This window comes from Ambystoma mexicanum, chromosome 4p, assembly GCF_040938575.1.
Source record: "Ambystoma mexicanum isolate Mex_15411 chromosome 4p, UKY_AmexF1_1, whole genome shotgun sequence".
In the NCBI taxonomy this organism is placed as follows: Eukaryota; Metazoa; Chordata; class Amphibia; order Caudata; family Ambystomatidae; genus Ambystoma; species Ambystoma mexicanum.
In genome coordinates this window covers 810838465-810853822 of record NC_090927.1, presented here as the reverse complement: position 1 = coordinate 810853822, position 15358 = coordinate 810838465, and the positions used below count along the sequence as shown (strand labels likewise).

The 15358-nt window shown below is 46.0% G+C and overlaps 1 protein-coding gene across 1 annotated transcript in view; it reads right to left on the bottom strand.

Annotated features, from left to right (window-relative positions):
• The window catches only part of C4PH6orf163 (chromosome 4p C6orf163 homolog), a 351818-nt gene that overhangs the window by 191879 nt on the left and 144581 nt on the right, over positions 1 to 15358 (bottom strand). The window contains exon 2 of the mRNA XM_069605211.1: positions 11002 to 11096. Within this exon, the coding sequence (XP_069461312.1) occupies positions 11002 to 11096 (95 nt within the window). The remainder of the gene's footprint in view (positions 1 to 11001; positions 11097 to 15358) is intronic.

Genomic DNA, 15358 nt, shown 5'->3' with positions numbered 1-15358 from the left:
GATTGTTGCCCCCTTATTGTCCTCCGGACCCTCAGACTATTCTTAAACCCCTTCACTGCCTTTTGTCCCTCTTCACTTCTGCCATCTGTGACGGGCTAGAAGAACGACGCAGACTCTTTGAGGACATTTAAAGCAACGTTTATTAAATAAAAGTCAGAAAGGCTTAGCTATGCCTATGGCTATGGGGTGTTCCCTACCTAAACAATAACTAAGGTGCTCGTCAGTCATCTTTTTCTTAATGTCTAAAATGAATCTGTTCACGGTCCAAAACTACTACTCTCTGACACTATCACCATCGTAAAAAAAGAAAATGCAGGATAATGACTCCCTTCTCCTTCTCTGTGCTTCCAGCACTTCTGTTCTTGGTATATGTTCTCTTCTTTGGCAACCCTATTAATCAGTCCAGATAATTCCTTTCTCACATTAGACAATTTGTATTCCACTTTAGGTAAGTCTTTGCATTGTTCAGCTTGTTTGGTTGGATAGGCTAGGTGGGCCCTAAACTCTTGGCATTCTCTCTTTCTTGTCTCACGTTCCTTTACTTTGGGTGCCTCACCTGTTTTCCTGTCTTTCCAGGATAGGCATTTGTCTATCTATCTATCTATCTATCTATCTATCTATCTATCTATCTATCTATCTATCTATCTATCTATCTATTTCTATAGCGCTGAAGCCCAAAGGCATCAGGGCGCATTACATGAAGACAAGGACAACAGAAAAGTAACGGGACAGTAAAACATATATTCCATATTTTATCCACTCCTTTGAGGATTTCTATATGTCTCTTTCTTTTACTTCAGGTATTCCCATTCAATGAGGTTGCCCTTGAGCTTCTCTAACTTTCAATCACTTCCCTCTTTGGGAACGTTATTCTTTCTTTTCTGGTATTAGCAGAGTTCAATTGTAGTAAATGTATTATATTTCAACTTTCATCCCATCCAGGGAGCAGTCTTGCTCTTTTCCCCAAAACATCCCAAGCCACATTTAGCAATGATAATTCACCAGTATTCAGCTCTCCTTCAATTAATGTTATGGTTTCGTGTTTGTTTCACCAGAGTTCCAATATAGTAACTCTTCATTCGTATTTGTACCGGGATGAATTACTCCTTCGGTATTATAATCTTCGTTATACTTCCCGTTCCTCCCCGTTCCCCTGTTACCTTCATTTCTCTCAGGAAACGGTCTTGGGACTATTACGGGCCTGGCATCGATTCGATGTGTTCACTGCAGTTGCGAGCCGGCTACCTCGGCGCTCCTCACCTGTGGTCCTCTCCCTTCTTCTGGTTTAGTCGCTATCTTACAGGGAGCCGCATTACTTGTAGCAGCTTCCCTCGTATGGTCTTGCCATTGTTGTGCAGGCCAGCAGCCCCCCTGGGTCTCTCAGGATCATGCCACCATCAATTATTCTCTTCTTGGGCTCTCAGGTACGCTGACCGTTCAATGTTGATTCTTTGGCTTCCCAGCAAGTTTGGCATTTTGCGGTTCATGTCCCTCTTCCCAGGCTTACCTCAGCAGCAAACCTCCCCTGCTTGGAGACACAGTGCTCTCTCTCTCTTTGTCCTTGTTCTCCTCTTCTACATGTTGAGTGTTCTCCTTTCAATCAACTCGTCTGAGTGGATTGGTTACCTTTCCTTAAAGAGATATTTTCTCTTTCTCCTGAAGAATAGCATCCCCCAGCCTCTTCTTCGGCCCAGTCTTGATGGTTGACAAGATTTGATAGTCCTAGGTATGCAATTGTTTGCTGTTAAAGGGAGTGCCTCATAGTCCTTGTCCCCAAGAGGGGAGTCTCTCCCGGTGTGGTCCACTTACCTCGACCCCTAAGGAGGGTGTTGCAAAGTGGGCTCACCTCTCTAGCCTCAAGGCATAGCTCTCAACTCACACGCATTTGGCGGGGGTCACCCGCCTTGTAAAGGGCCGACTCACTCGCCAAGCCTCCTGCACACCCATTCATTCCAATGGGCGTCTCACTCGCCAAAAACAAAATCGGGTGATTTCACCCGCCTTTGCGTTGCAAATGGTTGAGAGCTATGCCTCAAGGGGGGGGTGGGGCTCCCTCTTGGGGAGAAGGGACGAGTATCCTCAATTTGTCACAGATCCCCCAACTCCTCATCCCTGCACCTCCCACCAATCCTCCTCCACAGCCCCTGTTCCTGGTGCAACCACCTAAAATTGCTTTCCCAAACTCCTTCGATTGGCACAAATTGCCACTATCCCAAACAGCTGTCATCCCTCCCCACCCCCACTCCCTATGGGACCCCATGTGCACCTGCCAATTGCACACTCTTCCAAGTCTACCCACTGCATCACTCCCTGCCTACCATGCCCCTGTCAAAGCTGGCAGTATTTTACTTCTGTGTAGGGTCCTGGACATACATGACCTATGGACCGACCTAAGTTGCAGCCATGTTTAGAGATGGCACGTTGAACTGCTGCCATGATTAGGGAGGTGGCGTAGAAAGAATGCTGAATAGCGGGCCCAAATGAAAGAACCCATAACCCAGTGCAAGTGTTACGGCAGGTTCTGTCCAGGGTGCAGGTATGCCCAGGTACAGGTTCATTGTCATCAGTGAAGGCGGGCATCACTGCCTGAGAAACAGAACAGAGAATCATGTGAATTTTAGCTGCTGAGTCAGATACCACTACGTGTTGTGGAAATATCTGTTGGAGACAGAATTGCCAAACAGTAATTTCGCTGGCGGAATTACTGCTGAATAGATCGGGAAGTTCAGTAGTGGTGATCTTTAAAAACTCAATGAATTAAAAATCACCATTTTGGAAGTGCTATCCAACCCTGGAAGTCATCCAAAATATGTCTGGAGGAAAAGACAAAGACAAGATGCCCGAATTATGGCTTTGCAGGCCCATTCCGAGGAGCTTATTGTCCCACCAGCAGAATAATGCCATCTGGAGTGAGATCTGGGACAAGGTGGCGGCTCTACAGAATCTCCAACAGGTCTGTGAGAACATCAGGAAGAGGTGGAAGGACATCAAAGCCAGGATCCGCACATTCATTCCCAACCACTGTCAGAAGACAGCAGCCACTGGAGGAGGTACCGCCGAGTCACTGGAGGTCACACCCTGGGAGGAGACATTGAGCAACATCCTCCACATGGCGGGCCTGGAGGGTGTAGGATCGTCAAAGGTCAGAGCCAGCAGTCAGGAAGACCACAGTGGGTACATGAGTGAATCATGGGCCCATTTCACACCAACACCAATAGAATGTCAACATATACACATTTAGTCACCCAGCACAAAATTTGCCAGCCAATGAACAAGCAACACATGAAACGACCCCACCCTCTCTGCTAGCACTCTCCTCTTCTTCTATCCTCCTTGTATTGTTGGTGTATTGTCCCCCCCCTTTTCAACACCCCACCCCATCCTAATCTCCTCTCCACTCTACCTGCCCATTTCCTTATACCTTAAAACTGCTTAAACTACTCGGAGCGTAGTAATGTCCAGTAGTCTACCTTTCCTACACTCCTCTTCCCCTCCCCTCTCAACCACCCACCCTGCTCCACTGTATTTACGTCACGCTGCATGATCCACTTCAACTTAGCATTGTATAGTAGCTTGTCTTTTCTTCCCTGCCCCCCCCCCAACCTACCTCTACCCTATTTATGTAAGGCACTTTGAAAAACTAAGGATTGTTGTCAGACATCAAAGAGTTATCTTCACTGTTATATGTATTATTTGCACTTATTACTGCACTCACCCTGCTCTGTGCAGGCTTGTATCAGCAGAAAGTCAAAGGCTCGGAATTACTGTTGTTTTTTTCCCACTGTTCCCCTTCCCTCCTTGAGCGCTTTGAAACACTCCTCTGTGTATAGGCGCTATACAAATAATAAACAATAAACAATGGGTGGTAAAGCGCCTAGAGTGTTTAATTATTTTGTTAGTATTTAGCTGTAACGTATTTTTGTATTATTGGACTCTGTATGTACATATGTTGTGTGTATGGTTGAATATTTATGTTGAAGGGCATATATTTGAGAAGTGTGTGTGTGTGGGCCATGAATCAGGCCCCTGATTGGAGCTATAAATGCGTTAGTGTTGTAATGAACTGTCTTACAAAGGTCTGCCTTCAGCCGCTCAATTTTTATAAGCACTATGTGTGTCCTTCACTGAAGTCCTGTGAAAACAAGCATTGGCAAAGCTAGCAGTTTTGTGTATAAGTATTAGGGATTTGCCAGGCACTGCTATTAGATGTCCTAGTACTGGCACCATTTTGTACGTGCTACATCAATGGTTAGTTAATGCCTTCCTCCATTGCTCTATGCTCCATTCTATTGCACACCTGCACCCCTTTATCACACCTTCCTTCAAAACTTTGCACTCTCCATTAGGCACCCTGGTTCCTATAAATGCATAATGCAAAGAAGAACAGTAAACGCAAGAACTATTGGCATTGCCAATGCTTGTTTTACATGTCAAGGTAGTGGACTTCATGGCTTTTAATTAATCTTTAAAAGGGAGTTTTATTGTTCTACTCACTACTTTAATTGTCTTGGAAGCAGACACGGATTGACTAGTTAAATCGAGCAGTAGGGAGTCTTTCAGTTGTAGATGCCCCATTGCAGTGCCAATTGCCTCAAGAGTCAAGTCTAAGAAAGGCATTGCTGATAACAAAAGGGAAATTATGGCTTCTCTTTTGCGGATGAAATGCAGACCCCAAACTACGTTCACCATCTGCACTTTATAATGCTCACAAAGTCTCTGAAGGTCAGAGGATCCCTTCAGGAATGGCCCAGAAGTTCAGAGGTGAGGAGGATGGAGGGGGGAATGTTGGAGCCCAATTAGCCCTATTTATTTCTTATTCATTTTATTTGTAGTGCGCATCAACAAGGCCCTTAGGCATAAGAGCACAGGACACACAAATAAGAATAAACAAATTAGAACGAGAAGGCAGGGCAAGTGTGGGCAGAGGTATGTAGCAGAAAAGTAGTGTCTTAAGTGCCTGTTTGAATTTCAGAAAGCTACAAGCCCTCAGGTCAGGTCGGAAGATCATTCCATAGCCTGGGGGCTGTATGGGCAAAGGAGTTCTGTGCAACCATGGCCAGTCTTGCCTTGGGAATGAGCAGAAGATTTGAGTTGTTTGACCTTAGGACCCTTCTCTCTGTTAGCCGGACCACTTTCTGAGCGAGAAATCTAGGGACATTTCTGTAGAGGCATTGGTGTGTAATACAGAGTGTCCGAAAGATCACTCTCTTTTCCACTGGAAGCCAGTGGAGACCCTGTCTGGCAGCGGAGACATGGTCCGATCGTTGGAGACCCGGCACGACGCTCACCCGTTATTATGAATGACCTGGAGTCTTGCCAGTTACGGTGTTACTCCCTTGCCCACCGGTGAAACCGGGTTAGAGTGGCCTCCACACAGAGCTTAAACAATGGAAGGCAGGAGCAGGGGCAGTTTAGCATGAGCTGGCTGATGGTCACTACTGGTGAAGTATAGCAGTCAGGCAGAATGAGCATTGGCAAAGCCAACAGTTTGGGCTTTTGGGTAGGAATGAGACATGCCTTGATATAATGGTACTACCTGGCCATAATATTGTGCAACAGCTGGAAAATGGAGTGGTAACCTGGGCGTATGATGTCATTACGTGGAAAATGCTTATCTAATACCCTAAGCCAAAACTGTTGGTTTTGTCGTTGCTTCTTTTAACAGGATTTCAATACATGCAAGTGATATACATCAAGTGGCTGCAAGCACACTTGGTTACATCTGCAATTAAGCCATTAACTCTCAGCAGTCTGCTTAGGAAAAAAACACTGATATGATATGATATGGCATTCATAACATGCCTATACACAAGAGTTTCAAACCGCGACGAGACAAGGGAGGGGAAACAGAAGGAGGACAAACAACAATCCTACTAGGCCAAGTGACATTGAGATTGTGCAAGTGCTGGGGTAGGGGGAAGGGGAAAAGTGCAGGGGGAAAGCGGAGAGGGCAGTGCAGTAAATAGGATAACAGTGAAATAAATAAAGACCATAAATAAACGTGCGGCCAGCTGGTGGCGAGTGCAAGGGTAAGTGCAGACATCAGGGTCAAGTGCTAGGAGGGGCTGTAGCGATACAGAAATAGTCCCTGAGTGTGAGGGTTACAAGGGGGCAGTGCAGGTGTGCAACTGGCGGGGAGGGGACCTGTGCCCGAGATCAGTAGGTAGCCAGGTAACCAGTGCAGATTCAGATTCAGCCAGGGGCTCAGCAGGGGAGAGGAGGAAAGAAAGCAGAAGCAAAGAGGAAGGTCTGGAGGTGCTTCCGGAACCGGAGACGGTTCTCCTCAAGTTTCAGAGAGGCATAGAGGCTGTTCCAGAGAAAGGCCCCAGCTAAAGAAAGAGATCTACCACCAACTCGCTGCTTGGAGAAGCGACCCACCGTGAGGGAGTTGGAGGCGGATGAGCAAAGAGCTCGAGAAGGAAGATATTTAGGAATAGAGAGTTGAAGGTATTGAGGTCCCAGGCCCCAGAAGTCCTTGTGGACAATGCAGAGGGTTTTGAACTTAATCCTCGCCGCCACTGGGTGCCAGTGCAGAGATTTCAGTCCTGGAGAGATACGATCACTGGGCTTGAGGCCAAGGACAAGTCTTGCAGTCCTGTTTTGGATGATAATGATTGGCAATGATAAAGTGAGATCAAAGAGATCCCAGGGCGATGTGTTTAGGGCGTGGAGGGAAAGGTGGTTGGTGGAAATGGCCATAGGGATTAGAATGGCCTTGCATGGGTGTAATTCTAGGGGGGGGGGGCAGGCGTGTTTGTCCCCCCAACTTTCATGGCACACCATTTTGTCACCATTCATTTGGCTGGGGCACCTTTTCTTCAGATGTCATGTCCCACCCAACATTTTCAGCAAAGTTACTCCACTGTGGCCATGGGCCATCCATGGGTGAGTGACTAACCAAACAACACACCCAGACTGTGTGTCCCTCCTCATCTCTCGCCTACCTGTACTCCAATGCAATTGTGTTGTCTTGTAGGTGGCACTTAAACACCACCTAATTGCACAGACTAAATAAGGACTAATTCGATGCACTGGACAGTAGCTTTGGACTTGACTTGGATCAAAACTGGAGTATGTGGCTGAAGCGGGCTGGGACATGCAGTGTAAGAAGAACAAACAGGTTAGACACACATAAAACTGTTGTAAGTTAGTGGCAACAGGACAGCAACATAAAGGCTATGGAAGGAAAAGACCTGAATTTTATATATTTTATGGTGACATTTTATAGGAAGTGTGTTGAGATATTTGAGCTATTATGAATCTATGGTTTTAATTTGTTTTAGGTTATTACATACTAGTTTTAATGTTTTGATATAGGTAATGTGTTTATGTATTGTATAAATGTATTTATATATGTTGTATATGCAAAACCTTTGGCTGTATGTGTATTCATAAATAAATAACGGCTTAAAAGAGGAACAAAAGCCAGTACACAAAGCAAGACACAGGGGCATTGGCAAAAGACAACATGAAAGGCAAAAGGAGGAATTATGAGTGAAAGACACACCGCAATGGAAGAAATGATAGTTTGCTTCAAGAATATGGCCACATTTGTACAGATCACCAAATCATATTGCAGCAGTTTTTCTCATACGGAATAACCAAGCATCTCTATAGGGAGCGAGAGCTAAGGTTGTCTCTATGCACGCAAGGCCCTATAAAACACCTACTTCCGGGCAACGTTGGTAAAAGATAGGTATCACATTACAAATATACTTTACTTTACTTTACTTTATTACATTTATAATGCGCACAATAGACCCGAAGGTGGAATGGCACAGACAAAGACGAACAAACAGAAATACATAAGCGAAACATATCAAGAGTAATTAAGTTAGAAAGCATAAGAACGAAATCAACCGTAGAAGTGACAACAATCTCTCCGAACAGGGCAGCTAACAGACATTAATCCTCAGCACGTGAGTTGTGAGCAAAAGGAGAGATTCCGTTAGGCTATAGCATTTAGAGAATCAGATTACAGTTCGAAGCACCTTTAGGCAGGTATTTGCAATGTCTAAGAAAGGTAGGCAGGGCGCTAACCCCACAGCCCACTAAAATACAGTCACTGTTGGGCTGTGAGCACCAATCGCTCAGATCTATCCTGCGAATGATGGTTAAATCAATGCGTCTAACCACCCCTGGACCTGTTCTCTGACGCACCCAGGCTAAAACCTTGTTGCCCAGGGCTTCTTTGGACTCTTTTCCTTCGATTTTCTGAGTGTTGGTTATAATGAAATTTCTCTGATCCATTACAAAATCATGTACGTTCATGTCCTTTACTTTGGGCATTTGTGATTTTTCGAGCTGTAAGTTCCGTGAGAGTACTCTCTTCAATTTAGTATTCCACATTGTCGGTGGACTGACCTTTTCGTGTGCAGGGTTCGACTCACATGACAATGCCAATGTAGACGATTCCTGTAGACCAACTATGTTGTGAATGAGACCCTTTTCCTTGCAGTCCCGGGCTGCCCCAATGGGCACCAGGAAAGCCTTACTACAGCAATCAGTTTGAGTCCCCTGGTCTATCATTTCCCTTTGTATGAGGACTTCACAAGCCGCATTCACTCTAGAGGACTGTGGCAGGACGCCTGGCCAGATAAGCCCGTAGGTTTGGGACACAGTATGCACCTTAGATGGCCGTAGACTCGATGCCCAGTCATTCAGGGCCTCAGCTACAAATGGCAAGAGAGAAGGAATTGTGACAGGAAGCAGGCGGATGCTGATAGCCAATCACTATGCATGCAAAGGCTCTGCTGGATTTTAGTGTCAGTGAGCCAGCCACAGGATAATAAAGCAGAGGCTGGAAATGCAGAACACAGGAATTCGAAAGTCATATGAAGGAAAGGACAGAACAGGCAGGAACAAGCGTAGAGAGCAGAGCTTGCCCGCCCTCTACCTCTAGAATGAACTTTAAAGGCCTTGGCGCCCTACGCTGTATGAGCAACTAAAACAAGGACTCAGCAAGCGAAGGCTGGAAATAATGCCAAAGAATGAAAAGCAGAGAGCAGAGGACAGTGATGCTATAAACTAGCCCAAGCTGAACCAAAGCACCATCAAGGAACCCGGCAGAGTTCATGGGGAAGAGTGATATTTGAAACCAATCAGGATGTTCTGCCACTCAAAGATTGCGCCACACATAAGTTCTTTCAAAAACACAAAAGCCCTTTATTCCTGGTTTACACGTGTTTCGGCTACTCAAGAGCCTTTCTCAAAACTAATAGGGCATTAACAAATGATCAATCATATTCCATCTTTTTTCCTCTTAATCGTTTACTGTGCGAGACCGTTGCGAGGAGATTGGATCTAAAAGCGCTCGAGGGATTTACCCGGGACTAATTAAGAGGAAAAAAGACGGAATATGATTGATCATTTGTTAATGCCCTATTAGTTTTGAGAAAGGCTCTTGAGTAGCCGAAACACGTGTAAACTAGGAATAAAGGGCTTTTGTGTTTTTGAAAGAACTTATGTGTGGCGCAATCTTTGAGTGGCAGAACATCCTGATTTGTTGTCTAACAAAGGAGGTAGGGGATTGCTTCCTCCAACACTTGCCACACAGATGCGACACGGCTGAAAAGACTTAATACTTAATCTAAGGTCGCAAACAGAAGAGGCTGTACCGACACCGATCCCCACAAAAAACTCTGATATTTGAAACATGCATCACCAGGATTCTGCGGGCTTGATTTCGGGCTGGAAATGGAGACTGCAAGCTGGGTTCCGGCTGGAAATGGAGACTGCAAGCTGGGCTTCAGGCGAGAAACAACACACCATGTAGTTCATCTCCTTAGGAGGAGTAAGGTGGAGCAAGCAAAAGAAAAAAGGACTCATACAGGCAGACCCACAGGTAAAAGCAACAAGCAGTGGACCAAGCTGCAGACATGTAGGATTCCATGGTCTTCACATGGTTTGAACGAAGGCAAGGCTGCAAAGGCTGAATCAGAGCGCGCGCTGCATTGCAGTTGGGTGGTATGTTGACAAGTGCCAGGAGTCTCGCACACTTTAGAAGCATAATAGGGTAAAGCCAGAACAGAGCACAGCCCTCAAAAGTCTATGATTTCAGAGAAGCAAGGACTACCAAGACCACAATGCTCCTTTGGGGCACCTAACGAGTCTTACCTGATTTTGTGAATGGCGTTGATTCCAAAATGTATCCTGGAGGTTTGCAGATCAGCAGCAGGACACTTGAAGAGTGCAGGTGGATAACAGGCTGGGGAGTTCACCCACATGACTCACAAGTATAGCCCTGGTGGCATGATGCAAGATTGCACGAGTATCTTTGATGGGTTCACATGCAGAATGAGATGCAGGTGTTTCTTTAATGGCTTCCAAAACCCCTCAAAGGACTGAATAATAATAATGTGTGTTCTCATACAGCACTTCATGCCGTATTCCTCCCACGTCTAATCACTGTAATAACGTGTGTTTTTATTACCCAACTTAATAGTACTCAGTTCATGCACTTTCAGGAAGAGGGCCTATTAGAAACCTATATCATCATGGAGACCCACATTAGACGCAGTAACCTAAAAATGGAGATACAATAAAAAGGATGTTGCCTGTCTTCAATTGAATATTATTCCAATCACGTGACTCTGGAAGGGAGCCATGATGAAGCTTGGCAGCGGGAAGTCAAAGGGCACTGGAACTTAGTCCATTGTCTTTCTCTCTGTGCCATCATACGCCCTAGGCACAGTGCAGAAGCGATGGATGCTCACAGGCACTATAATAGTGACTTTATTATTTGCACAAAGAGCCTACTTGAACATTTCAGCATATTTAGATTTAAGATTCTAACCATTTTGAAGTACGTTATCTTTATTTCACATGTACGCATTCCACATGTTTTATTACCATTGACATCACCCGTGGTAAAAACATTCTTTACAAATGTATTCATCACACATATTTAATTATGTATCCCACCCAGGTTGAAGTAACAACTGAAAGAAACTAAGAAGCCACATGTCTAAGAAACTCAAAAGATGAAATCTCATTGGTCACCTTCCACCATGTAGCAGCCTCTGCACTATCAAGGCTTCTTCTCCTTTCGGCTTCAAATCCATCATGATACTCTCGCTCAAGGTTGGCTCCAATCTCTGCAATTAAAAACACAGTGATCAAAGCATTAAAAACAATTGGTGGAGAGATATAGAGGGAAAACTGGAGCAGGTGGCAGTATCCGGGGGGGGGGGGATGCTGAGAGTTTGACAGAGGGGATAACTTCTGGAGGAGGAGGTGAAAAGCTGGAGGAGGTTGTGGTGTGTAGGGGAGGACTGGTCCAAGAAGACCCCCCTCGCCTACGCTTTCTCCCCAGGTGAGGACTATGGGTCCTTTGGGCGTCCCCTCATGCCACCCGGGCCCAGGTGGTGGAGGGTTCACCCACTGGAGACATTGCCCGCACGTATTAATTGCCCACACGTATTAAAATTTAGCTAGGCCTAGAAACCATTTTGTCTGGTAAAGATGGTGTGAGCTCAGCGCACTGTAGCGCGGCCCCCACCCTTGGAGGGTTTCAGTCCTCCTTGTTGCCGCAGCACCCTGGTAGATCCGCTGCGAGCACGTTCCCACGAACAAGACGGACATGAGCTAGTGTAATACACTAACATTGTAACAGTTCACCTCCCGCAGTGTATCATCGCTCCCAGCGTGACCCAGCCAGCAGGCCTAGGCAAATGAAAAGAACAGTAAACTGGTCGTTATATGACAGACAATCTTTGCATATTAATGTTGAGACTACTTGCAAAGGATGCTTTTCTTCCATAAAATCCCTTATATTACAAAGCCTGTAAGATGTATAATTACAAGAGATCATGCTCCCATGATATAAGCGATGGTGAGCATATACCATTGCAGTTGGGTACTAATAATAACGGAACGCACCAGGAATCTGTTTGTTACGTGTATGACTGGAAAACTTACACCCCATGGGCTCGCGCCATAACTGAACTAATGCTGCTAGAGGACACAAGAAAACGAATGTAACCATACAAAGGGCCCATGTGAAGAACGCACGAGAAGGCACATGTCATGGGTGCATGTCTAGGCCCCACATGCGCCACCACCGTCACGGACAAGGGGCGGGTTACTTTCTATGTTCTCCACCAATCCTAACTCTACCTCACTTACTGCAAATATATATGCATATAACTAAATACTGTACTTGTTAAAACATAATGTATGAATAAGGTACTCAGACTGGGTATAATCAAAACACATCCAGCAAAGTTTAAATGCATGTCTTGTAATGTTTTGAATAAGTATTATAGAGTGTTCAACTGTTTGTGATGTCTTTACCTAAATCGGCAACACACGAGGGAGATACCTTTGTGAAATATGTGCAAGGCCATTCCCCCTCCCACCCTACGAAGGCTGCCAAGGCATGAGAGCAGAGACCGCGCCGCGCTGCGTTACCTCCCCCAACCAGACTGGAGTCGCTTCAAAGATTTGTAACCCCCTCTGTAGCACCCAAGGCCACCACCTGCCACATGCATTATTTACAGCACAGCAGTAAACCTCTGCCTGAACACACGCGCCCCCTCGTAAACCTCACAACCCACCGGACCATCTCAGACTTATGGCCCCGTGCAATCAAGACACCCAACACTTTGACAACACACAGCGGAACATCCATAACAACTTCTAACAAGGCAGAAAGACATGCACCACCCGTCCCAGGCCCTGAAGCTTAGCCCCTCGACCTATGGCCCCGGTCAACAGGACACTGGTAACCATGCCCTGACGTATTACCTCCAGTCCCCTCACAAGGTGCATTCCTCCTGTGTTGCATTAACCTGTTGTATAACCTATCGAAAGATTTACTAAAGAAGATAATACCAGAATGTTTGAATGACTGCGGTATGCACGGCTTAGGGCTAACAAGTCAAGAAAAGACATTCATCTCTGCCACTGGCCGCGATGGCCCCACAACACCGCCTGGATGAACTCTGCCACCCTGCCAGGCCCAGCCCCACCCACGAGGCTGCCCAGTGACGTCTTCCAGCCAAAGCCAACCACATCACAGCAGCACCTATAGTTAGTCATCACCACCCAATCCCCATGAACTTGTGCCCCCTATAGTGTGTAGGTTCTTATGACGTTTTTTGTAAATATATACGCCTGTCTTTGCTATTGTCAGACAGAGCGCTCTCGGAGGTTGCAGAGTCCTTTGCATGCCCTATTCTGATTGATAAACCCCCATTTACGCTCACCCGCACTCTGTCTTGGCCTTATTCCCATTTTGGGAGAGTCCTTTATTGTCTCTCATTGCGGGGAGGATCGTGCTGTGTGGGGACGCTTGCCTTCAGTGGTGACCCCGATAGCGTGATTTTATTTCTTCCTAAACTCGTTATAACCGTCCCCTTTTGGCACGAGAATCTCCGGTCGAAAAGGGATACGCACAGTGAGCCGGCTCCGGGAGGCTGCCCGCCAACGGCGACCGGTACACTAAGAAGTGCGCACTCATTAGAGAAAGGGTACGGGATCCCGGTTGAAAAATCCCCTTTGAGTACCGCTCGCCGGAGTCGGGGCTGACTGTTGAGCTGACGGCGACACTGCCTGGACGGACCCAGTTTCGGAGACTATCGGTTCAAGACGGGCACGTGAGTACTGAGTGTGAGCGATCGTAAAGGGAGCGGGGAAAGAAGTGTAGGACTGGGAACGAAGAGGGGGTACGAAGATATACTAAATATCATTCTAAAATTTCCTTTCTTTTTCTTTGCATATGGCCATTAGGATTACGAGGTGAATAAGAGATAGAAGTGACGGGAACCTAGCTCCGAAAGGGGGTGGAAGGCGGCGCCGCATAGTGCTATATTGACTAGTGCTGGGAATATATGACGAAGTGAAATATAAGATAAAAGTGCTCAGCAAAAGGGGGCACTGAGAATATATTAGTGATCGCTATTACTTCTTTCTTTTCTTTTTCTTTAAGGGTAGGGGGAGAATAAAAACAAAGATTAGCACGAACTTGGGAAGAAAGTAAGAGAAAAGGGGGCCTACTAGGAGGGGAAGAGCAGGTTAAAACATATAAATATATGCACATGCGCATTCATCTATCTAAGTAAGACAGACAGGGACAGCCGGCTAGGGAGGAAAGGGAGGGCAGCGTGAATGGTGTACTGAGTGTTACCAAGAGGTGTGTGCACCTCGTATGTGTCAGGGGACAATTTGAGGTTGCGAATGTGTAAAACGGCTATAAATGTATAATTGTCAAATGGTCATGGTAAGTGTGACCGGATGAAACTTTTTTTGAAGGCAACAGTGATACAGTGACGTGAGTGGGTACCTTTTGATTTCCGGGTTGCTATTGTCAAAATAAATGATGGGTTGCTCTTGTATGTGTCCCCCAAAGAAAACAAAGTAGAAATTGTGTACAGCCAGTTTTGTATTGTGCAGCCAAGGGAGGGAAAGCCCAACCGAGCATAACATTGAATGTGAAGTAGAACACGAAAAATAATATTGATACTACATTCACATTGGAGTTGCAGAGACACAGAGACACATAAGCACTAGGAGGGCACACAGAAATGGGGGCTGAAACACCCTTATCACATATTTGTAAAAGTCTTCCAGGGTACGCGGAGCGGATTAAGAAATATCACGACCAATGGGTAACTGAGTTGAAGGGAGAGGGGCTACCCCAGATATGGCCAGAGGGAGGGTCATTTGACAAAAGCGTTCTGGATATGGTGATGACATGCATTTTCTTGAAGTACCGAGGGAAGCAGCTGCAGAATAGGAGGGAAATATTAGATCTTTGGCGGTTATTTGAAGAAGTACCACCGCCTAAAGCGCCAGCACCAAATCTTGATCTCCCATCCACTACAGACAATCCACTGATGATACATAAAGATATCAAAGAAGTGCCAAGTGTAGCGCCACCAGTAGAAGTAATAAGTTTATATCCGATATTAAAGAAACCTGTACCCGCAGAAGGATACAGTGATCCAACGTATGTACCTCCCCCGACAACTACTACACCCCACCGGCCCACTGCACCCCCACCATATGAAAGCACGAGGGAGCGAGGCCAGGCGAGTACACAAAGGGGGGACATAGAGAAACTCACAGATGATTTACAGTCAAGACTGTCAATAGCAAAAGATGAGCTCTCAAGAATAAAAGACATGTGCGGACAAACAGCACTTAATGCGACTAGATCAGGGCGCACGTCTAGAGCGCCAGGCGAGACAAGAAGAGCTGAAGAAGGGTGGAAGAAAGGTGAGATACTGTTCAGAATTGAGGAAGAACCAACCCGAATAATTGAAATAGAGACACGTGAGGGAGATACTGACAATGATGAAAGGCCTATGGGGGATAGAGAGGAATTACTATGCGACATAAGGGATGAGTTAGAAGA